Here is a 24469-nt window from a genome sequence, read left to right on the forward strand (position 1 = left end):
GCGGGTCCTCCTCCCGGGGACATCTCACTCCGGTATCCGTTCTTCGCTGCCTCCGTCCCCGAAAGGCTGGCTAGCAAAAAAAAAACCCCACGTCGTGTCTGGTCCCGGCAGACAGCCGAGCATCCTTTCCAACCGTAACTGCCATTTTTGTTCCCCCCCTCCTTCCAGCGCAACCAAAAAGCGGATTATTCACGATGTTTTCAGCGTGGCGTGAAAGCCGCGGAGAAATATTGTTTTTTACCCCGTTATACCGGAGGACCGCCCGTGCTTCGTGAAAAAATAAAAAAAGGACACAATGCAGCACGCATGTTCTGCATTCTCCGGGAGTACCACGCCGCTGGTATTGTATATCCTTCATAAATAATGTGTTTTTATATGATTTATAAACGCGTAGCGACGTTATAGGCCTCGGCGGTTGGTGATTGTGTCGGCCAGCCCTCTCATCTGACGAGCGATTTAATTATTACATTGTTATCGGAGCGAGAAGAACTTGGAAATTAAACGTTTGCCGAAGGAGGGCCTGGGTTGTTTTATTCGCGAACAAAGCCCTGAAAGGAATCTCATTTTTGATTTAAAAAAAATAAATATATAAATGTGTGTGTGTGTGGCCGACGTCGTTGTTCTCGCTCTCAGCCGCCGTCCAGTGCCTCCCTCTTCGGGGAAGACTTTGTTTGCGCCGGCCGACGCTCCATGAATGCAAGTGAACTGAAGTCCTCCCTTCCCCCCCACTTCTCTGGCGAAACAGGAACAACTTCTTTTAGGGGAAAAAAAAAAAGTTCCTGGAGTTTCAAGCGCCATGGAATTACTTTGTCCGCCAAGAGTTGGTCCAGTGAGGCGCTGAGATTTCAGGAAGGGGGGAAAGTCTAGTCTTTTTTACTTGTGCTTTCCGATTTTATTTACATAGTTTTAGCTTTGTGGATGTCTGTTTGTGTGTGTGTGTGTTTTTAGGACGACTTCCTCGAGCAGTGTGAGTAACTTGTATGGCTTTGTGCTCTGGGAGCAAAACATGGCAAAGAATGTGTTGAGTGTTTTCTTTTCTTTTCAAACCGATCTTCTTTTTACATTTAAATTGACTTGTGAGTGAACAAAACCTCACAGATCATATAGTAAATGACATTGCGTGGAAAACGGATTCTAGTAAGTGTCTCTTTTTTCCTGTTTTTATCAAAAACATTTGGCATGTAATCAAAAACAAACATCCCTGTTAATGTCTATTTGGCATCGACTGCCTTTAAAAAGAAGAACAATAATGCTGTGTTTTCTCCATCGTAATTGTAAAGATACAAATCTCAGTGCCTTTTGGGCTTTGTTGCAGTTTGCATTCTAGCCCTGGAGCTGATGCTGTTTTCCAGAGCCACCTCTGACTTAGCGACTGTCTTGTCCAAGCACCGTCTTGAAGCTTACCTGCCAGTTGCTGACATTGAAAAGCAGACCTTCCTTTTTTTTTTTTTTTACAGGCCTCTGGTTGGTCTCCTCAATTGCTAGGCAACACTGCCGTGTGCCACCCAGCATAGTCTTTATGCCATTTCACATTTATTTCTTCCATGGCCACGACGTCTGCTCCCTTTTTCTTTTGATTTATCGAGGGGTCTCCTTTTCACTCCCACCCTGGATAAGCGGAGGAAGTCCTCTTTGATGCAAAGAAGCAAGGCGGCTCTCGGTGGAGTATCATCCGCTGTTTTGTAGTCCCTTCTGTGTTCGGCAGTCGATAACTGAAGTATGAATGAGTGTCTGGGTTCAAAAAGGCGACGCAACGCTGTTACCGTAGCCCCTAATGACCTACGCTTTACGGGTGGGGGGGGGGGATGTTTGCTACATGTCGGTCTTGTCAACATGAGTGACTTGAGTGCTTTTCCATGCCGTTTTCTTGTTTGTGTTTCACCCGATGAGCAAAGTTGTCTCCCTCTGTTTCCAGGTGTGAATGACTTGTGGCTGTAAGGTGTCGTGAGTGGCCCCAGGTTCCTGCACAGCCTCAGTGGCTGACTGCTGGGAGGAGTCGAGTGGAGAGCAGACATCAGTGCCCAGGGGACCTGAGGCCTGGTTCTCCATATGAGGCCCTGCTGAAAGGGCAGGGGGGCTTCTGAGGTAACCCAGCTCAACTCTTTGCTCTTTTTCTTTCTTTCCCACTATCACAGAGTTTCTTTCATGCAAACACATCCACCCTGTTCTCAAAACGCGTACACCCATAAATGCTCTTCTCTAATCCCCATTTTTCATTCTAGAGGTCGAAGTGTATGATATAAGTACCAATTGTCAGCTTGTTGTAAAATAAGCTTTTTTCCCCCAGCGATGCCAACGTTTTAGCCCCTTTTTAAAAACATCTTATTGCCAAAATAATACAGCAACGCTTTTTTTAATGGGAGTGGACAATGTCTAAAGGGGAAAAAAATCACACACACTCACTCTTTTGTATGCAAATATATGCGAGAGTCAGTGCTCATGCAAAATGACAATGATTTATTACGGTCTGAAATCTCTATTTACCATTTCACAATAGAGTAAATTACTGAGCTTTTATCATAAAGGGAGCAGTGAACGCGGCAGTGATTTTGGACACAGCGAAAGCAAGAATTAGTTTTCACAATGTGAAGGAATCGGTAGAGCAGATTACAAAGGAACAACATGGATCCGTCTCCATGTTTTCTACTGTAGCCGGTCACACGTTATTTTTTTGGGCTGCAACTAATGATGATTCCCTTCTCTTCGGATAAAAAAACAAAACATTAATTTTCAACCCTTTTAATTTAAAAACAGAACTGTCGCCGCTTTACTTGCGTGAGTTTACTCGCCCATCACGGCGGTGAGGGGGCGGGGCTTATCACCGTTGCTTTGCTCCGTGGAAACGGTTATCATTTCCTTCATCCACCACGGAAGAACTAACCACTAGTTCTGCTTTATACTCGCCAAGGACGTCCCACAAACGTCAGAACATCTAACGCCCTCGTGTTTGGGTTCATAACATCAATAACATGTGTATATCTATATATTTATACATAACATCCCCCGTAGGCTCACACAGCTCGGGGACTTTCACCGACTACGCCTGATTAACTGCAGCAGTTAGACTCGCCAACAACGGAGCGTCACGGTCCGTCCTCTACCTCCGCTCTGCTCTTTTTTTCGGTCAACTCAACTTTTTCATACTCAAACATCTCTGCGACTTATCGAGTGGCGTAATGACCGCGCGACACAGCATTCTATCGATTCCCTTTCCTATCTCGGGGGGCATCGTGAAGGAGTTAAGCTTCGGGCACCAACATGGCGAGCAGCGTCACTAGTCCCGCCCCCCTGAAGCTGTAAACCTAGGGGAAACACTGGATTCGTCGTTGCAGCCCCGATATTTTTTTGCAAAGACGTAACTTGTGTCAGAACTTGGTGGCGCAACGCGACTCTGCTACAACGAGCCAGGCACTGGCTCCTCCTGACTTATCTATGGACGAGCATAGAGTGACGAGAGAGGCCGTGAACCGTAAAGTGGTTCTTCCTGTGCAACCAGAGAGAAAAAATGACCTCACCGCTTTGGTCTTATTCTCACACCTGCCCGTGCTGAGGACACGCCCCTTCCAGGGAGCTCGTCCTGAGAACGCCGTCCACGCTGTTTATTCATCTGCCATCTAATCCGAAGCGTGTTAACCAAAAACCACAGTGAGGGGAAGGACGCGGGGAAATGGATATCGATGTAGAGCGGGAGCAGGATTTATTTTTCTCCTCTTGTGTGTCGGCCTCTCGTGTTTCCATGCATTTGTTTGCTTCAATAGTTTTCTAATTAAAACTCGCAACGCTTGCGTTGTGTATGACACGGAGGGATGAGTTGGAAAGACGATCCGTCTCGTTGCCCGTGTCGTGGGTGGCAGGAGGCTCCCTCAGACCCAAGAACGTCATTTTCAAAACTGTCGCAATATTATGACCTTTTTTCTCTTTGTACCGGTTTGCTCCTAAACTAAATCATATACATGAAGAAAGACATCCATTCAGAACGCAGATTAAGGCGTTTAGTTCGCCATCTGAATAATTACGACTATTATACAGTAATTGTGTCGTATTCCCCAAAGAGCAGGAAAAATACTCTGTAACCATCGTAGGTTTGCACATTAACATCCAACCCGTTTGGCAGTTTAGAGCGATGTTAAATTACTTCTGTAGCTTTACTGAACTACTGTAAATATAACTGTCATGTACAATTATGTACAGTTTACTTTGAGATTGGCGGCAGGACATGGAAATATGTAAGTATGCAACACAAAAAGAATTCACAAAGGGATTATTCCCCTTTTTTGTTTTGCAAAATGTGTATTTGTTTCCTTGTTCCAGGAGAGTGTGGCGTGACATTGACGAGTTCTGTGTCGACCGATTTATTGATTGCTGCAAATATTATCCATTTTCCCCACAAGTAATGATAATGTGCAGTTTTCACGTTTCTTCAAAATAGGCTGATCTAAAACATTAAATAAGCATAGTGTCTTTATTAAATTAATCAGATATTGGCCAGATGTGACATTCACATTAATTATGATTTCTATCATTGTTAGGATACAATGCCGTTGTAGAAAGCTTCTAAACACAAACTATTTCAATTCAGTTAATCTGTCTCAGCCAATGTGTTGAGTTCAGGTACCATGATTAGTATGCGGAGAAAAAGTGGAATCGGGGAAGTTGGCGACGCGAGGCCGCTGGACGTCGTTTTAAAAACGAATCTTTTCGGGCTCCGAGGACCGGCCTCGAGTCGTAAGCCTTTACAGCCTAATGCGCCTTTCCAAACCGTTGCAGCTATAAATATGAATGTGTGTTTCTCCTGGCTGCATTTCATATCTTCCTTTAGTGTAGGCGGAGGTTTCAGTCTGCGGATGCGTGGTAGGATAGTTGCCCATACCGGTTCCTCAGGGACGTGTCTGGCTGAGTCAGAATGTACCTAGAATTCTGCTTTCACGTTTCTCTGCTGCGATTGACAGTTACTGCACAGACGTGCTGCTCCTCCTCCTCCTCCTCCTCCTCCTCCTCCTCCTCCGAGGGGAGGGCTCCTCCAGTGCTTCTCTCAGAAAAATAAAAAATAGATTTACACTTTTTTATATATCCCACTTGGGGAAATTCTTCTCTGCATTTGACCCGTCCTTCGTGATTAAGGAGCAGTGAAGCTCCCAGAGAGCGACTGGGAGGGGAGGGGTGGGGGGGGATTCAGTGTCTTGCTCAAGGGCACTTCGACATGCAACTATGGGGATAGAGCCGGATTCGACCCGGGTACCTTACAGCCGACCCCCAACTGTTCCGGTGGAACCGTGTGCGATAAGCACCCATCAACTGTGGCAGATCCCCCGGATCCTCAAGTGTTCTTCGACTACGCTGCCGGTGTAAAAGGAAGGAAGCTTCTGGTGCGTTCACGTCCGTTTGTTTTCTTCGGTTGAGCTCCCGATTTGCAGAAAGTCACGTTAGTTTGTGAGAAGAAAACCGAAGCTTTACAGACGCCAGTTGCAGCAGTGGTTTGTTGATAAATGACACTCCTACAAACAGTTAATTGGCTTATATCAGATTTCACCCTTCTGGCTTTGCAGATATATTGCTACCAGTTTGCTGCTGTTCTGTTTGCTAAGAGAACTGTACTCTAACTACGCCGCCGCCGAAAACAACTGGATTTAATTACGGTCTGATCAATATGACGTGAACAAGCCACACGTTACATGGAGTAGTTCCCTTTGGAATATCAGTCCATCTATGGCTGCCGGGCAGCAGGCGCCTCCCCCAAAACATACAATATTGAGCCCTACAGTACTAATGCTAACAAGCTAACAGTGGTTGTGATCCCATTGGTGCCCCCGTTCTCTTTCTTTATTTGTACTTTTTTATTATATTGGATGAAGTAGACTCGAGCAGATCCCCTCCTTTCTGCTTCTGCAGTGTTCAGGAATGGATGGTGTTGAGCTGCCTGTTGGTTTGTTTAAAAAAACAACTGTAGTCTTAAAAAGATTCACTTTATTAAAACTGCTCAAATCTCATCTTCACCCTCCATGTTTGTTGTGGTTGCTCATTGTCTCTGTGTGCTCATGAACAAAGGAAAGTATTTAGTATTTTCTGCGCCTTTTTTTCCCAAAGGTGCTTACAGACCTTGAACGTAAACAAAAAACAGTCATATTTCTCAAATACACAGGGCCTAAATGCATATTCTAGAGTCATTACATTCACCCTCCGAGCCACAATTGAAGATTTTCATAGCAACTACTGAAACTACACAACCAAACAAGAGGTGTGAGTGACAAGCACCATCACCTCCTTTCCTGAGAAGACGAGGTGTTGAGGGTAATGGAGGAAGATCAACGTGTCGCTAGGATTAATTGGGAGATTGCATTTTTAAGCCCCTTAACGTGGGTTACATTGACGATGCAGCGTATGCTCTCCATTACGACGTGGTATAGCTGGGGAGACGTGTCTGCTTCCAGAGCAGTCGTAGTTTCAGAGGCACGCAAGCTCCGACTCATGGGAGCAGCAGATGCCATAAACTTGTGTCGTAGTTTTCAGTGCATCTCGGCTAACTACTGCCGCATGTGGGTGTTTCCATCCTTTATGGCTAATTGGGCAGGTCTTAGCCAGTGTGTTTAAAATTCCACAGGCATGACACATGCGTGCTAACTGGGTAAGGGAGTAAGTAAGGGACACTATCTGGCTCGCATTCTCCCCAAAGTGCTAATTTAGTCGTGCGCTTGTGTTGTGTAGTCTGGATTTGTTCGTTTTCCGCTCTAAGCGAAACATGTCGGTGCTCGTTTGATGTAATGCCAGGTCAGTGGCGTCGCCTGCACTGTTGCACAAGGCCTGACAGGTTGGGAAGTCACTTTGTTTGAGGATTTAATGAGCAAAAAAACAAACAGATTCCGGGCTGCACATCTTTAAAAAGTAATTATCTTCTCGCCTAATGTTCTCGGTGCTGTAAATGGAGGCGTTGCACAGCGCTGGTTGTGTCGAGTGCCGCCTCTTCTGCGGATATCGGATGTTTCTGTGCTGTTTGTCGAGAGGTTGACACTTAATGTGTGATATAAGTGCGAGTGGCTTTGCAAGAAGAGCCTTTTGATCATAAGCAAGGAGCGCCAGCCTCCTTTACGCTTTACCTACAGCGGTCTGATTGGCCTCTGAGGGGCCTGGCGGTTGAGATTTCCCACAATGCATTTAGCCGCAGGGAGACGTCCTCCCAGCGTGAACAAGAGAGGAATTTGGCCCGAGTGTGGGAGCGACCGTCAGGAGGGAGGGAGGGAGGGAGGGAGGGGAGTCACGGACCAGAGAGCATGGTCAAGGGAAGGGAGGGACGAAGGGGTCTGCACGGGGGCAGCATCGTTTCTCTGAAGCAAATGGAGTTTCTGTTTGGTTTCTCATTTAGCCACACTTTTTTTTTTAAAGAAGCTGTTTCTGCGAGTGGTCTTCGTGTGGTCAACATTTTGACCTACCTGAACCCAATATGCATAAAATATTATAAAAAAGGACTTAACCCAAGAGGATTCATACTAGGTCTAAGCTAGACCTGAGTATCATAAGGACCATTTTCAAAATATTGTTGACCCAAAACACACTTCAGCCAGTGGATTGATGGCGCAGCATGAGAAACCCACAATCAACAAGCAGGAGCCTTCTCTTATCTCTAAAAACAACAAACCTTTGAGCTGATTGCAAAAATGCTCGGACCCATTTGTGTATTAGACGTACCGCTTAAGAGACCCAAGACGCTGCCTCCTGTTGGACCTGTGAAGTCCTCTGATTAAACCGATTAATTGCATACAACATACTAAATGCTTCGGACGCCATCTAATTGTAGCTGCCGTGGCCATTGTTTGCTCGACTTCCCCATTGAAGTGCGACCGGTTTGCGGCGCAACGTTGTAACGGCGAGCAAAAGACGGCGCGGTTTCACACGCCTCATAAACAACAAATCTTACTGCCTCAACATCGAGCACATTGCATATGTTTTTATCTTCGTAGGTCAGCTTCTGTCCACGGGCTTTCATTTAGGCTTTACTGCTCGCACATCCGCAAGGGAATTTAAAGTTGTTGTTTTTATTCTTGTCAATTGTTTGAAATTGACCGACCAACCTCGCGTGTTTCACGTTAACGTTTTTGCAGAGTCCAAAAGTTGCAAAATGCACTTTACTGTTTTTATTTTTCATGTTTAATACAATCATACATTACATTGTTGGCAACAGTCTTTGGGCTCATGTAATGCTGGTCAGCATTTGACCGTGACACACACCTAATTAGAACGCACGCTTGTCTTGTTGGAGAAATAATGGTGCATTGTTGCCAGCTTCTCAGTCTCTTTGTCTTGTATGGAGAAGAAAGGTGTGCGTGTGTGTGTGTGTGTGTAAGCAAGACACACCCTTTTTAGCCAGAGATCCAGAGACGCAGGGCAGATGGACGGAGATGGAAGTGCAGGGTGAAGTGTGTGAGACGGAGATCAGAGCCGGCCGGAGTGCCGAGTGCCAGTCCTGCTGTTGGAACTGGCTGCCACACATGGCACTGTGCCCAGGCTACGCCAACAGATGTGTCACTAGTGAGTCAGCTGTGTGTGTGTGTGTGTGTGTGTGTGTTTCAGACACCCACCCACACACTCTGTGAAGAGAGCGACTTGTGTAATAACCCCCCACCCCCCTCCTCCTGCTACCGGGTAAATCTGTATCCCACCCTCTTCCTATCTCCTCCTACTTCCATTGCCACTTCCATCATTGTGATGGACACGTCTGGGCTCCTGTCACCATGATGTGACATTACACACGTCGCCTCCCTGGGGGACGGAGGGGCATCGTCTGCGGACCGGAGGAAAGGATGAACCGAGGGAGCGAGAGTTGTCGCACGAAGGCAGGACCGACGGGCCGGCGTGGAGACGACTCGTAATCGGGGGGGGGGCGTAGTCGGGGGTTACGGACGTTAACGCGGAGCCGCTCCGATTGCACTTGAGAGTTTTGGAGAATGCGGAAATGTTCTTTGTGAATACCTCCGTGGCTTGCAGCTCCGCCACACGTATGCGAGTGCTGTTCATGTGTGGGGAGCCTTTGTTCCTCTCACGGAAAGGTGCATCACGTCAAACGTCGAGTCGGTGGCGTCACGGCTCTATCTTTAGTGCCACGCGGCATTCCTCACATTCTGCGAGCGCCGAGCTTGAGTCACGGCCGCGAAAAGCGCAGGGTGTGGCGCTGGCGTTCGCTCTCGGGGGGGAGCCACCTCAACAGATGACCGCACAGGTGTTTCCTCGGCCAGGTTACCGCGGGACGTCCCGCAGCTCTTTGGTGCGTGCTTCCTGAAGGTATGGTGAATGCAGTTTGTCAGACAGGTGTGTGTGGGAACTCGTTACGTAACGAGGCAGACCGACGGATGTCGTCCAGCGGCTTAGCGCTGGGGTCGCAGTACGGTAGAAACAGAGGCCAGATGGATTTGAAAGTGTTCAAGTGGAGAACTCGGAGCTCAGTGACGACAAGGAGTCGCAGCCGGCAGCTTTTGGAAGAATCGGGTGGCGCAGAATTTTCTTTTCTTTCCGCCCGAGCATTTGATTTATTGATCGCGGTCGCGATTCAACGAGAATTTAAACAAATATAACAGAAAAGCTTTCTCAAATGCATTTTCGAAGAAGTGCCGCTTTTATTTTCATACAAATATATAAAGTCGTATTTTCAAAACAATCAAAAGCACCCGTTGTCAGTTCAATGCACTCTAGGTTTTTTTGTTTGTGTTTGTTCAGGTTCAACCAATCTTCATTACTCTGCTCTCTAAAAACAAGGAACGCATTTGAGTTGTTGTTTTATCAAGAATTCCGACAAAGTGCACGCACAGAAGAAAGTTTCGTACAAAAGTGCGTACGGTGAAAATGGACCAACATATCCGGCACACTGTTGATACTTTATTTATGACCTTTAGACCGTAATTGGGTAAAATACATGATTTATTATATAACAAAAGCAAACTCACATGGTAGAACCTCGTGGGAAGACTGGTTGTCTCCTGCCTTTAATCCTATTACTCTTGCTCCTTTTTTGTGTGGTTACAAAACATTGACTGAGGCTCACTACGTGGTAATGTGATTCTCATGAATATCGGGTGCATGTAAGTTCTGCCCTTGCAGAAAGAGATTGAAGGTTTCTGTTTCAGAGAAACGGCTGCAGCTCCTCACCGACGGCTGAGCATATTTTTGTATATTCTTGCAGAAAGCCGAGGAGAGGTGGAAATAATGTGTCTGATATTGGCCTAAACAAATAATGGACTGAAGAAATTCTCGAGATGGAGGCTCAGCAGTCAGAGAGCACGTAGACGAGCGAGCGAGAGAGCTAGAGAGAAGAGAGAGAGAGAGAGCAATACTCCATTGTGACTGAACTGCAAAATGGGATTTGCATAAATAAGGCTGAAACATCAGCGGGCTCTTTTACAGCCAACAGCAGGGCCGAGATGAGGGAAGAGAGTTGGTGTGTGTGTGTGTGTGTGTGTGTGTGTTTGTACTTGTGTGTGTTTTTCCCCTCATCTTTTGCAAATAATGCCTTTGTGGTAATGTGTTAAAAATTCAACACAGTGGACTGGGTTTGCAACGAGGTCTAGGTTTCCTTTCTCTTATTCACACACCTTTTAAGCCCCCCCCCACGCTAGTGGACCCTCTACTGGTATAAATCTCCCCCTCGGAGGAATTTGGGTGACGTAGCAGGGAAGGTCTACTCTCCACCGCGCTCAGCCAGCGTACGATGGCTGTTACGTAAGCAGGGAATGAAATGCTCCCTTTCAGCGCCGCCCGCATTTCGAAAACCCCAAACACAATTTGAATTGGAACTATTTTCTGCCCTCTTCATTTGGAACCTCGTATTTATATCAGTCAGGAAGCTCTTTTTTTTAAAATCGCCTCATTATACTGTGTTCCCATTAATTTGCATTCACGGTAGCTCCCCGTGTGTGTGTGTGTGTGTGTGCTGTGATGGACGGTTCAGTGTCTTTACAGGAGATCGAGAAGGAAAAATCTCTGATTACCGACACGCGTGTGTGTGTGTGTGTTCATGTTCGTGTTCCTTATGACAGTCATGTCAGCAAGCTCCCCAATTAGTGTCTGGTTAGCTTGCGATTGGAGGGAGCAGGTGATTGACAGGTCCTGCTGTTTGCGTATACACACTCGCATTACGCACATTTGTGTGCGATTAGGTTTAGTCGACGCCCCTCGAGGATGTGCAGTCTGCGCTGCTCTGGGCTCTTTTGATTTTTAGGAAAAAGGAGATCTCCTTTCTCAAGCTGAACACATTTTCCAATGAGCTGCAAAGGGCTGTACATCATCGTCTCTGCACTCGCCCCACAGTGGAGGAAAAATATCTGCACTCGAGTCAGGACAGCAGAGTCACGACCGCCCTCGTCCGACTGCACCTTTAAAAAAAACTGTCCCTCTGCAAAAACAAAGCGCTTTTCAGAGAGTCAAAGGGAAGCTGAAGCCTCCCACATCCGTCTCCAAATAGCAAAAGAGCATCGCGTTGCAACAATTTTTCGCAAATAGCTGAAATCAAAAATCCCACATTCACGCTTGCATTCAAGGGACGTGCACGCCGGTGTGCAGAGCTGGGGAAATAAGCAGCAATTTGATTTGAGAAACGCCTCAAATGTCAAAAGTGTGTCCATATCACCATATTTTAGTAATTATCTCGTCTTGCCTGTCTCCATGGCGGTAGAGTTTCTGCCCCACCTTTTCTAAATTATCCATTTGGAATAGCTACGCACATTGTTGTTGTTTTTTCTTCCTCGACGAGTTGTTTTTTTCGTGTGACATTGTGTGAGAAGAAAACTCTAAACCAGGGTGTCATTCTGCAGCAGTGTTTCTTCTTTTGTCTTTTTGTCCTCTTTTTTTTCATGTTCAAGTCTTTAATACAGAATGATGTCCTCACAGTGTGGACGGCATGTGGTGGGACCCGGTCCTCCTGAAGCACAGCGGGGCCTTTGTGCACCCACAGTCACCAATGTCTCTTTTAACCCTTGTGTTGCCTTAGGGTCATTTTGACCCGAATCAATATTACACCCTCCCCCCGCTTTAGGATTAATTTGACCCCATTCAATGTTTAATGTCGGTGTTCTTTCGGTAGTCAACAAACAAACATAAAGTGCCTCACACTTAAACTTGGAAAACAATATTAATTCTAATAATTTTCTGGAGGTTTTAATTGCTGGCATCAAATTGAACCCAAAGGGTAAAATATGTTAGTAAATATAAAGGTAACAGGAGGGTGAAACATTGAATCGGGTCAAAATGACCCACAGGCGGGGGGAGGGTGTTATATTGATTCGGGTCAAAATGACCCTAAGGCGACACAAGGGTTAAAAACACCCGGAGCACTGATTACGCTCTTAATTATTTGGGAGTAAGGTCCACAATTCAAAAAATAAATGTGTATTTATATATTCCTATTCTTCTTCTAACTAAAATCTCCTAGCATTTATTGTAAGTCGTATGTATAATTACTTAATTGTATAATTTGGGTGCCGTTTTGTTCAACATGAATTGGGAATGAATGCCTACCCAAACGTACAGCATCCTGGATGTTATTATTGACACTCTTGGATCACAGTGGTTTTTCCTTTTCCACCGCGACCAAATTACAGTCGCCGGCAAAATCTACTGGCGTCTCTGTTTCGACCACTTTCTCGTCCTCACACATTCTGTGACTTCCCATCGTCCGCTCTTACAAAAGCCCAACTCCAGCAACAACTACCGATCAGACACGAGTTGAGTGTCTGTTTTACGGTTGGTGTTGAATTATTTAGACGCTACATTTTAACGGCGAGGACTATAATCCGAGCCAAAGCCCTTGTGTAAAATGTCTGTCATTGTATGTGTGCTGTGTATCACAACCGCAGAATAACTAGCATGCGATCCTGCGTGTTGCAGTCTGTGTTTCCACAGTTATGCATCAAAGCATCAGGATGTGTTGCAAAATATAAACATGCCATTTCACCACAATGGAGGTCTTTTCAAGCAGGCCGTGATTCAGCAATCGATAATCAGCACATTGCTTCTCTGAAAAGCCCCTACTCCTGTATTGTAAAGTTTTTTGAATATATATATATATAAAATTTTAATATTTCCTCAGACCAAGTGTGTTTGTCAAGGCTCAGGAAACCCTTGCAGGTGTTTTCTTAATTAGAGACAATTCAAGTGATTTGTAATATACTACTACTACTATTTTTTTTGATATATTATTATATTTAGATTAGATTTTTTTTTTTCTGCTTAATAATCAGCAATAATAAAAGAATATAAAAAAAGCAATATTTCAGTTGATTTGTATATGAATGTTTGATGCATATTTTTTTTTTATAAGAAATTGCATTAAACAAAATATTAGAACTCAATTCTCTCATCTTCTATATATATATGTGTGTGTGTGTATATATATATTACTGTATTATATAAATATATTTATTTATTTATATTTAAATTACACTTGACTAGCTGTATTTTATATATATATATATATATAGTCTAGTGTAATTTAAATATAAATATATATATATATGTGTGTGTGTGTGTATATATATATTACTGTATTATATAAATATATTTATTTATTTATATTTAAATTACACTTGACTAGCTGTATTTTATATATATATATATATATATATATATAGTCTAGTGTAATTTAAATATAAATAAATATATATATATGGAGCCAAATTACACTAGACTAACTATATATATATATATATATATAGCCACTAGACTAACTGTATTATATATACAGTTAGTCTAGTACCGGTATGTATGTATTATATATATATATACATATATAAATAATACAGTTAGTCTAGTGTAGTTTGGCTACACAAGGCTCCTCTGTGCTCCCCTCTGTCCCTGTGGAGCAGTCAGCCTCTGCTCGTGTGCAGCAGTGATATGTGGGCCCTGGTGGTTGTAAATCACTTCTCCGCAGACCCGCGAGTGACGAGTGTTGCTGCTGTAGCAGGAGTCAAGTGTATTTGTCTGGTTCCCAGTGACCTCCCCCCCCACCCACACTCTCCAAAACACTCCACCTCCTTCTCCCAAGGGAAACTCTGGAGCCAGTTACACTGTTGAGTGTTTTGGAAGAGGTCCTAAATATTTCCAGGATGACAATGTAATCTCAATGACTGAGCTCCTCTCTCGAAACAGGATTCGCACGCAATTCTCGTACTAAACACGCACACACACACACACACACACACACACACAGACAGACAGTGCTGGTATTTCTAAAGTTAATACCATATCCCACCCAAAGTACGAGTATCAAAGAATAACCTGACTGTTGGATGTAGCACCGAATGTGTGTAACAAAGGAAACCAACCCAACATGTGCTGCAATTTACTTATTATTATTATTATTATTAACGCCTGTGCTTTCACTACTCAACAACAACAACATGTAAACAATGTAAATCCCTTCCCGGTCACATGTATTAAAGCTGATTTAAAATCAAAGACATTTTAAAAGAATAATGACCAACTTTTAACAACCACCGTTCAAGCCTACTAAAAGTAGAGTGATACTACAAATATTATGGCTGGTGTGTCACTTCATGTTTGTTCAGACTGTGGCCCTCTTTTCCACTTTTGTTCACTCTCTCTCTCTCTCTCTCTCTCTCTCAACAGTGTGCCCAAGGGCCATTGAAAGCCCCCTTGGGGGAGTTTCATAAATACACACCGAACAAGAAAAGACTTTTGGACTATTGTTATCCTTTCTACACACACACACACATATAAATTCACACACACACACACACACACACACACACATACAGGTGCACAAACCACCCACACAGACAAGATCATAGAGAGAATGTTGGAGGTCCAAGAGGAGAGGCCAGCGGCGGCAGGTACAGCAGCGACACATTTCAACAAGAAGGAGCGAGGGAAGAAAGAGCGAGAGGAGGCCAAGGACGCTCGGGGAAACCTCTCCAACATCGGGAATCCCGTTCCCGGCTCCAGGAACGTGCGCGCGAAGGCGCCACTCACGCACGCCGGCAGTCCCCACCAGCTGATCACGCCCCCGTGTTCGGTAGTCCTGGGAGCCCCATCAATGCACTCCAATAGGCTGAAGAACTCCCCATCCGCCAACACGCAGAGGTGAGTGACCGCTCACACTGACCACCTGGGATGCAGCTAGAGTGCTGTGATGGTGGTAATTATACGCATGCACTGGTGTGTGTGTGAGTGTGTGTGAGTGAGATGCTGATGATTGGTTAACCCTCCTGTTACCTTTACATTTACTAATATATTTTACCCCCGGGGTCAATTTGACCCCAGCAATTAAAACCTCCAGAAAATTAATAGAATTAATATTGTTTCCCAAGTTTAAGTGTGAGGTACTTTATGTTTGTTTGTTGACTACCTAAATAGCCCTTTAAATATATAAAAAAGTTGATATTTCTTATATGTTTGACACCGTGAAAAAAAGCCTGGGGTCAAATTGACCCCAAAGAAGACCGACATTAAACATTGAATGGGGTCAAATTGACCCTAAAGGTAACAGGAGGGTTAAGCAGCCAAACACCAATCTGAATGTTGATCTAAAATGATGTATTTAATCCAGACTTCGTATGAATAGCAGCACAACGCCGGAGCAAGCAGAACTCAAATGTCCCCCGCACTACGTTGAACAGATTATTTTCGTCGTGGTCGGCAGTGACACTGAATCCAGGTTTGAATCCTCGGCGTTGTCGTTCTATTCTCCTATCGGCTGAGTCGCGTCGTGTCGTTCCACATCAATAAACATCAAAGTAGGCTTTCCTGGGGAAGCACACGCTTCTGTCCTGGACATGAACCTGATGCAAGTAATTAAATAAATCTCCCATTATGGAAAAATTAATAAGCATGAGCTGTTATTGTTTTATTAACAGTTTGGAAGAGAGAAGAAATGCAAATGCTCAACCTCTATTTAAAACGGAAATGAAGTAGAAAGAACTCGGAGGCTACTAGCTACTATTTTTTTGTTAAGTTAAGCAGCGCTACGGCTGATATGATTGGTTGCAGAGCGGTTGGTAAATCCTTCATCCCAGTATTTGGTATGTTCTCTCATATCTTCTCAGTTGCGAGGTGCATATTTAGCTGAGTTTAAGAAAAAAAGAAGAAGAAGATCAGGAGCAAGTCTGCAGAAATATTGCTCAAAAACAGCATTTTTTTTGGTCATGCTTTCTAAAATCGCTTTGGGGGAAATGCAACCCATCCCAGCGGCTCTGAGTCGAGCGAGTGAGCGGCGTGGTCTGTGGCGGGAGGCGTTGTTACTTCACATGTTTCTATGTTTGAGGAGGATGCGTCCAGGGAACGTGATCGGTGGGGAAACTCGAGTCTGAGTGGACTCCAACCTGAGCGCGTCACGTTGGCAGATCCAAGATCAGCTTCTGTGCGTAATTCTTTTACATGCAAGGTCTTGATGCGTGATCCAGAGCTGTTCTCGGGTCAGGGAGTACACTGAGGTTGGAAGTTTTCCCTGCTGACTCATGGTTCTGGAGCCTCTGGAAAAACAGCTATCCGGACTGCCAACATTCAGCTTTCTGTGTGTGTGTGTGTGTGTGTGAACATACAAAAAGTGTGCTTTGCTGCTTTTTGGACATGTTGGCATTAGTTTCGCTACTTGTAAAAGTGCGTGTGTGTGTGTGTGTGCGCACATCAAGGAAAGGAAGAGGGAAGACGGAGAAGGCGATTGGGGTGTGGTGAGGGAGTTGTGTGCCAGTTGGATGTGTCCCGCATGAACTGAACTGCTCTCAGCAGTCCTTTGGAGATGGCTCGTGTCTCTACTGTCTGTTCCTTCAGGTTTAACTTCCTGAGTTCCAATTCCAACACCTTAATATAGATTTCTTAGACATCCATACATAATTGTTCTTTTCCCCCCCTCTTTGCATCTGGTAAACACAATCACATTTTCCTTTCGGTCCAATAACGATGTCTGATTTTTCTCTCTCTCTCTCTCTCTCTCTCTCTCCATTCTGTCCGCCAGCCCCAAACCGAAGACGGAGGCCATGGTACGCTCACCTCCCGTCATGTCCCCCTCCACCGCCACCCAGATAGACTCTAAAATGCCCAATCAGGGCAAACCGGGGAGCACTGGTAGCCAATCACAGCCCTCACCCTGCGACCCCAAGACCCTGGGTTCCAAAGGGGCTCCGAATGTGACGGGGGGCATGGGGCTGAAGAACGGCCAGGGCCTGACCTCTGGCCCGAGCTCCAAGGTTAAAGTCAAGCGGGAGAGGAGCACCTCGGTGGAGTCGTTCGAGCAGCCGGAGAGCGGCACGCCCACGAGCGAGGAGAAGGGTAAGAATCCACCGCTGGAGCCAGAACTCAGGAGCTGGGATCAGAAATGAACGTCAGTCAAGGATAGAACAGTTGAACTGATGTAGGAAGGCAAGGTTCACGAGTTCCTCGATGATGTCTTCAGTAGCTTTAATGTGTCGGCACCAGACCCGTTGGGTTCCTGTGATCCTGTACCGCCAGTACACACAGCTATTTATCTCCTCATTGTCCCGAGAAGGCAACAGATGGAAATCTGAAAACGTATTATTTGCAGTCGCACTTACACAGATACAGCGAAGCCCACTGATGGTTGTGTGTGTGTGTGTGTGTGTGTGTGTGCAGACAGCAGCAGGGTGAAGAGGATGTGTGTGGCAGAGAGGAGGCAGCCGTACAGTGGAGCCGACTGGTGCTCCGGGGGAGAAAGTGACGAGGATGACAAAGGATTCTTCAGTAAGTGTGTGTGTGTGTGTGTGTGTGTGTGTGTGGACGTGTGCGTAGAAGTCCTCAGTAGAACTACATTACCCATAAGCCCGCGCTGGTCCTAAAGCCACGCTCTTCCCCTCTCGTCTCTGCAGACTGTAACTCCAGCGACGTGAAGCCCCAGGACTCCGTCTCACATTCTACTTCCAACCCCGGACTCAGTCGCTCCTCCACACCCTCCCACAATGCACTGGGGGGCCAGGGCTCGACAACGGAGCCCGCGAGCGGCCAGAAACCAGCCACGAAACTTGTTTATGTCTTCACCACGGAGATGGCCAACAAGTAAGGAAGCTAACGGTCACTATCTGTGTGTCACGATACTATGGTCGCTGCCCTCTTTAGTCCTATTGTTCCAATCATTAAATGTTTAGTGCATTTACAGATGGATAATAACAGATGTCAGGCAATCGTTGCCTGCATAGGATTTTCCTCCACGTATTAAAAAGTACCATTACGGTACATTCACCTAAGTTAGTTTGTTCAATCACTTCTGAGCCTCTGGGCCTGTGGGCCTGTGGGCGACTGTGTCCAAACGGCTGTAGTTCCTAAACAGCTGATGCCGTACATTTGTTATATCCATTGAAATGACATCTAACATATTGACCGCTCTATTTAAAATCCATTGCAGTCGTGTAAATAGGCAAAATAAGACGAGTCACAGTCCAGCCCTGACTGCATGTGTGTGGCGAGGTTTACAGTTAAAGCTCCTCTCTACACATTTTAAATAATAATGTGTTCATAAAGGCTAATTAAATGGTCTCAATACCCACAGTGAAACCCCTTTGTGGAATTACCAACAATGTCAATTGCCTGGAGTTCATCTCTGGTGGTTTGTTGTCTCTGATGTGTGTGTGTGTGTGTGTGTGGCGCTAAGATACTTCCACCACTTCTCTTCCTTCCTCCCAACTTGCCCCATCATAGCCAAAACCCATTGTGTGTATCGGCACAAGCGTGTGTGTTTCTCAGTGGGGGCTTACACTTAGATTAACACTGCTGGGAATTACTGCCTGTGTGTGTGTGTGTGAGAGAGATAGTTTATTGACCTTGGCTTTACATTCATGGTCCCATTCAGTGTGTGTCATCCAGCGCACCGTCTTTCAAATGGACACACACACACACACACACACACACACACGTGACACACACACCCAGACGGACGTCTGACTGCCTTCTTGTCCTCAGGGCGGCTGATTCTGTTCTAACTGGCCACACAGAAAACATCATTGCCTTCCACATGAAGAACATCTCCAACAGCAAGGACAAAGCTCACCTCCTGGTAACGACTCTTTGTGTGCACGTGTATCCGCCATCTGTGCGTGAGAGTCGTCGTAACTTAATCCCATTTCTGTCACTTTCTGCTCCAGAACAACGCAGCGAGCGCCCTCCGGAATGACGCCAAGCCTCCCCAGCAGCTCCCGTCCCACGCTCAAGATCAAAGCCACCAGCCTGGGTCCAAGCCGCCCTTACCCGGCATGGCGGAGCCGACCACGCCCCAGCCTTCAAACCAAGGGAGCCAGTCTGGTGTTCTCCCTCAGGACGGCTCGTCCTCCGCCGACATGGAATCCAAAAACCTTCCAGGCAGCAGCCCGAGTAACGTCACCGCTCCAGTGGACCAGGCGCCCGTCGCCCAACCCGAGGCGGGCCTCAACCCGCCGACGGCAGTCGAGGGAGGGCAGGTCGGCGGCTCCGGGGGAGTGGGCCTGACCCCCCAGCAGCAGCAGCAGCAGCAGCAGCTGGCCCAGGAGCTGCTGAACATGGAGGCCAACACAGAAGGCCTGTCCCAAGAGCAGCTGGAGCATCGCCAGCGCTCCCTACAGACCTTGCGGGATATCCAGCGCATGCTCTTCCCCGACGATCGCGACGCCCCGCAAGCCGGGCCCCCGCAGCCCCACGATGGAGGTCCCGATGGCGCGCCCCGACGGGCCGAGCAGGGCCCCTTACAGGCCATGATGGCGCAGTCTCAGAGTCTCGGACCGCCGGGCGGGCCGGGAGGACCTCGCCCACAGGGTCCACCCTTTGGCCCCCCGCACGGTCCGCCCCTCGGTCCCAGGGACATGCCCCCGTTTCCGCAAGATGAAATGGGCGTGCACATGGGGGGTCCGGGGGGCTGTGGAGATGGAGATCAGATGACCCCAGAGCAGGTGGCGTGGCTGAAGCTGCAGCAGGAGTTCTATGAGGAGAAGAGGAAGAAACAGGAAATGCAGCACCGGCCACTCCCTCCAGACATGATGATGCACCCCCATGGCCCACGGGGCATGATGCGAGGCCCCCCGCCTCCCTACCAGATGGGCCCGGGAGAGATGTGGGGAGGACCAGGTGGTCCACCGGAGCACTACCAGGAGCGCATGAGCATGGGCGCCGGCCCCAGAGGTATGCCCCCACATATGCAGAGGATGCCTGGCTTCTCTGGGATGATGAACCCTGAAATGGACGGACCCCCGAGGCCCGGAATGGGCTGGCCTGACGACATGCCTCCCCGCATGGGAGACGCACGAGGCTTCCCCGGAGGACCCGGGGCAATGTTTGCCGGTCCGGGGGGTCGAGGCGAGCGCTTTCCAAATCCTCAGTCGGTCCAGGAAGCGATGTTCCACCAAGGGATGGGCGGAGAGAAGGGCATGCCCCCAGGAATGATGATGGACATGCAGAGGATGATGGGCCACCAAAGAGGTGGAATGGAACCTGGCAATGGCATGGGGATGTTTCCCAGAATGCCCGGCGATGGTCCTATGAGTCCATCCTCCAGGCTCCAGGGGATGGGGGGAAGAGAAATGGGCCCCGAGTTTGGCACGGGCCCCGGGCCGGGGCCTCATATGCAACCTGCCAAGCTACGAGATCCTCCATGAATATGAGTCCGGACGAGATCATGAGAATGAGAGGAAGCGGAGGACCTCCGATGGAGAACATGGGGCCACAAGGCCGGCCCATGCAGGGGCCTCCCTTCTCCGAGCAGTCACAACCGGGAGACTTTCCCATGGGGCCGGGGCGGCCCTTCCCAGGGGGTCCCGGAGGGATGAGGGGTCCGCATATTGACCAGGCCTTCGGTCCAGAGCACAGATCTACCCCAACGGGAGGCAATGGCCGTATTAACCACCTCCCTCCTGCCGGGGGTCCTTCACAAGGTCAGAGGGGCCGCAAGCCAGCAGATCTGAATGTCCAAGCGGGAGGGGGGAACTCCCCCAGCCTCAACCCACTCAAGTCCCCTCCTCTGAGGCAAGTGCAGTCCCCATGATGGGCTCTCCCTCTGGAAACCTTAAATCCCCCCAGACACCGTCCCAGCTGGCCAGCATGCTCACCGGGCCCACCGGTCCCACCGGTCCCACCGGTCCCACCGGTCCCAGCGGTCCCAGCGGTCCCACCGGGCCCACCGGGCCCAGCGCCCCTCCGCCTCAAGCTTCAGCGCCAATGAAATCCCCCCACTCCATCATGGGCTCAGCTGGCGCCTCCCCTGTTCACATGAGGTCTCCCTCTCTTCCAAACCCCTCCCCGGGATGGGCGTCCTCGCCAAAGCCGCCCATGCAGAGTCCCGGCGTCCCGCCTCAGGGGGGCAAGCCCCCCCTCAACATCACCTCCCCAAACATGATGGGTGGCATGGAGCAAGGTACGAGTCTCCTCCATCCCTCCTCTGTTGAGCAGCACCGCTCCCTCCTCCTACTTCAGAGTTCATATTCTGTTTTCAGTGCATCTTTTATTAAATTAAAGTAATATTGTGATTATTTTTGATAAATGTTTTTAAAAAAATACTGTTTTATGTAGAATATTTGTCCCTTTTTTTGTTCTTTAAAATTAGAATTAGTCAACAATATGGGAAATGTAAATAATGGAGAGCTGTGGAGGTTATTTATCAAGTACATCTCTTGTAGTTGCAACATCTGTATGAGGGGTGGGGTTGGTCGGTGGGCTGTGATCCGGTGGCGCCCTCTTGTGGTCACAGACTTGAATCTCACTGAGATTAGTATGTGCTGCTGATCGTAGCGCATACTAATGCTTCTTTATTACAAATAAAAACAGCCTGCCACAGAAGGAGGCCTCAACTGGCCACATCTCTCACGTCCGCCATGTCTCCTCTAGGTGGCAACGGCCCTCCCTCAGCCCCGCCTTCATCAGGGGCTCCACCCGGCGCCATGACCCACCAGGGCAACGTTCCGTCTGGCGGTCCGTACACCATTCCCCCCGAGCCGACCCTCTCCCAGAACCCTCTCTCCATCATGATGTCACGCATGTCCAAGTTTGCGATGCCCAGCTCCACGCCGCTCTACCACGACGCCATTAAGACGGTCGCGAGCTCCGACGACGACTCGCCCCCGGCGCGCTCCCCGAACCTGCCTTCGGTGAACAACAACGGTAAAGCTTCTGACACGTGCATCCCACCCGCCGCATGCAGTGAATACGTCATCACTTATTCGTGTCACTTTGTTTGTGCATTTCCAGGTATGGGAATGAATCACCAAGGCAATCCACGTATGATGGGACCCGGGAACGCCGGACCCATGTCTGCCCTCAGCCCTCTGGGCATGAATCCAATGGCCTCCCAGCCCCTCTCCCATGGCATGCCCTCTCCCAATGCTCCCAACATGGGCCCGGGCATGATGCCTCATGGCATGATGATGCCGTCAAATCCCCAAGACCCCGGTATGGGAAACCCCCAGATGATGCCCCAGGGACGCATGGGTTACCCTCACCGAGGCCAGGCGTACCCCCTCACCCAGTCCCCTTCCCAGCAGGGCCCCTTCTCCCCGCACAATGGACCCGGTCCCCAAGGCTTCCCCGGCCATCCCATGGGCTTCCAGGGAGACGGCGGCCCGATGGGAGGGCGGATGGGAAACATGCCTCACGGCGGAGGGGTCGACGGGGGCATGTGCAAGCCCAACGCCCCCGGAGGGCCAGAGTTCAACAGCATGCAGGGCGGATTCAGTGACGTCGACCTTCACGAGGTGATGCGGCCGGGAGCCTCCGGCATTCCCGAGTTTGACCTGTCCAGGATAATCCCGTCAGAAAAGCCCAGCCAGACTCTGTCCTACTTCCCCCGGAGCGGCGGAGACAACCCCGGGGGGAAGCAGCCACACCCCGCCGGCTTCCCCATGCAGGGCATGACGGCCGACGGGCCGCCGAGGATGGGGATGTCCATGCAGGGGATGGGGGGGATGCCGGGGGGGCCCGGCGGGGGAATGGGCCCCCAAGACATGCCAATGGGCAACCCGGGCCACAACTCGATGCGGCCCCCGGGATTCATGGGCCAAGGCATGATGGGCCCCCAGCACCGGATGATGTCTCCCGGAGGTCCGGTAGGGATGATGCAGGGAAGACAAATGGTCCACCCGGGCCCCGGTGGCTCGCCGAACATGTCACTGCAGGGCATGGGGGGCCCTCCACAGCAGATGAGGCCGCGGGACATGGACATGGGGTTCAGTCCGGGCCCCGGAATGTTCTAATCCCGCAGAAACCTCGTCTGTCGAATGTTCCCGGACAATACGCGAGGATCGAGTGACGGAGGCGGTGTGTGGAGTGTTCAGAGAACCCTGAACTCGAGTAAAGGAAGTATAATACAAGAGAGGAGGCACCCAGAGGCCAACGCGAGGTCCCGGGGGAACGATTCCAACGGCGGCTCGGACACGCCCGGATCGGAGTACTTTTTGCCACAAGAACATTGATTTTTGCCTCGTGAACTTCCGAATGTTTGGGGATTGTTGTGCATCAATTTCTCAAAAAAAAACTGTCCTTGTGGTTTTTTTTGTGTGCATTATTTGACGATAAACATGACTTTCGACATCGAAGAGGAATCGAGCGTACTCAGTCAGCGTGGAGATGCTACAGTATATGTCTACTTTTTTCAAATAAAAACAAACAAACATTTGTCATGAAAGTGGTCTGGAACAAGAGGAAAGGAATAAGAGTTTGTGCTTCGTGAAGACTTCAAAGGAACGCCATCTTGTCTCTCGCTCCATTGTTTTGACTGTTCTGTACAGTATATCCGTGCGAGTGCGTGTGCTTGACAGACTGTATGTTTGTGGTATGTGTGTGTCTGTATGTATAGGCATTCTATCAGTGACCTCTCAACTCCTCGTACCCAACTTTCACTGGGGGAGGAACGCCCCCTAAAAATACTGTTCTGTTTACCATGGTGGGCTATTCGAATTTTAGTCTATTTTAATTTCCTTTGTAACTCCAGTGTATAACAAACCAAACTATGACCTCATTAAGATAATAGTATTATTAAAAAAGCACAAACATGGACCGTCTGCAGAAAGCGTCTTCTTTCTCCATTTGTACCATAGAGAGCAACATAAGTGTGTGAGTGTGTGTGAGTGTGTGTGTCCTGGCAGCTTTGCAGTCCAGTTCAAGTCGTCGGACTCGGTGCTCCAAAACTTTCAGGACTCGACTTTTTCCTCCAGCGTGAGAAACAACTGCTCATCCCCAGATGTGCTCCGTGTTCTTCTTGTTCCCGCGTTGCCTCATTCCCACTGCAATAATCGCCCCCGATGGTCAGCAGAATGAGACAAGAGTGGCTCAAAGCCACGGCAGGTACGCCAGGTATTCTAGATCTAGAGTGACGTAGATCTGGTACAATTGATCAAAGCGAGCGAGACGCAGAAATGTAAAGGCGATCCCTCCGGCCGACTTCCTCTCTGTTCTCCATTGTATGAGCTCGTCAGCCTCCCAGGGCTGTGGTGATGGACTACAAATAAAAGATTGTTTTGGTACATACATGTTGTCTATGGAGTGTGTGTGGTGGTGTGTGTGTCCGAGTTGT

General features: G+C 48.3%; 1 protein-coding gene across 1 annotated transcript; it reads left to right on the top strand.

Moving 5' to 3' along the window:
* The first annotated feature begins 360 nt into the window (after nt 1-360).
* bcl9 (BCL9 transcription coactivator) lies at nt 361-23950 on the top strand. Its single transcript, XM_056430418.1, is given in 11 exon segments — nt 361-2085; nt 14605-15078; nt 16949-17262; nt 17584-17691; nt 17817-18003; nt 18904-18997; nt 19086-20556; nt 20559-20939; nt 20942-21319; nt 21790-22062; nt 22150-23950. Coding segments are annotated over 10 exon segments (4494 nt in total). The 5' UTR covers nt 361-2085; nt 14605-14791; the 3' UTR covers nt 23151-23950.
* Nucleotides 23951-24469: the final 519 nt, after the last annotated feature.

The sequence above is a fragment of the Pseudoliparis swirei genome, chromosome 2, assembly GCF_029220125.1.
Source record: "Pseudoliparis swirei isolate HS2019 ecotype Mariana Trench chromosome 2, NWPU_hadal_v1, whole genome shotgun sequence".
In the NCBI taxonomy this organism is placed as follows: domain Eukaryota; kingdom Metazoa; phylum Chordata; class Actinopteri; order Perciformes; family Liparidae; genus Pseudoliparis; species Pseudoliparis swirei.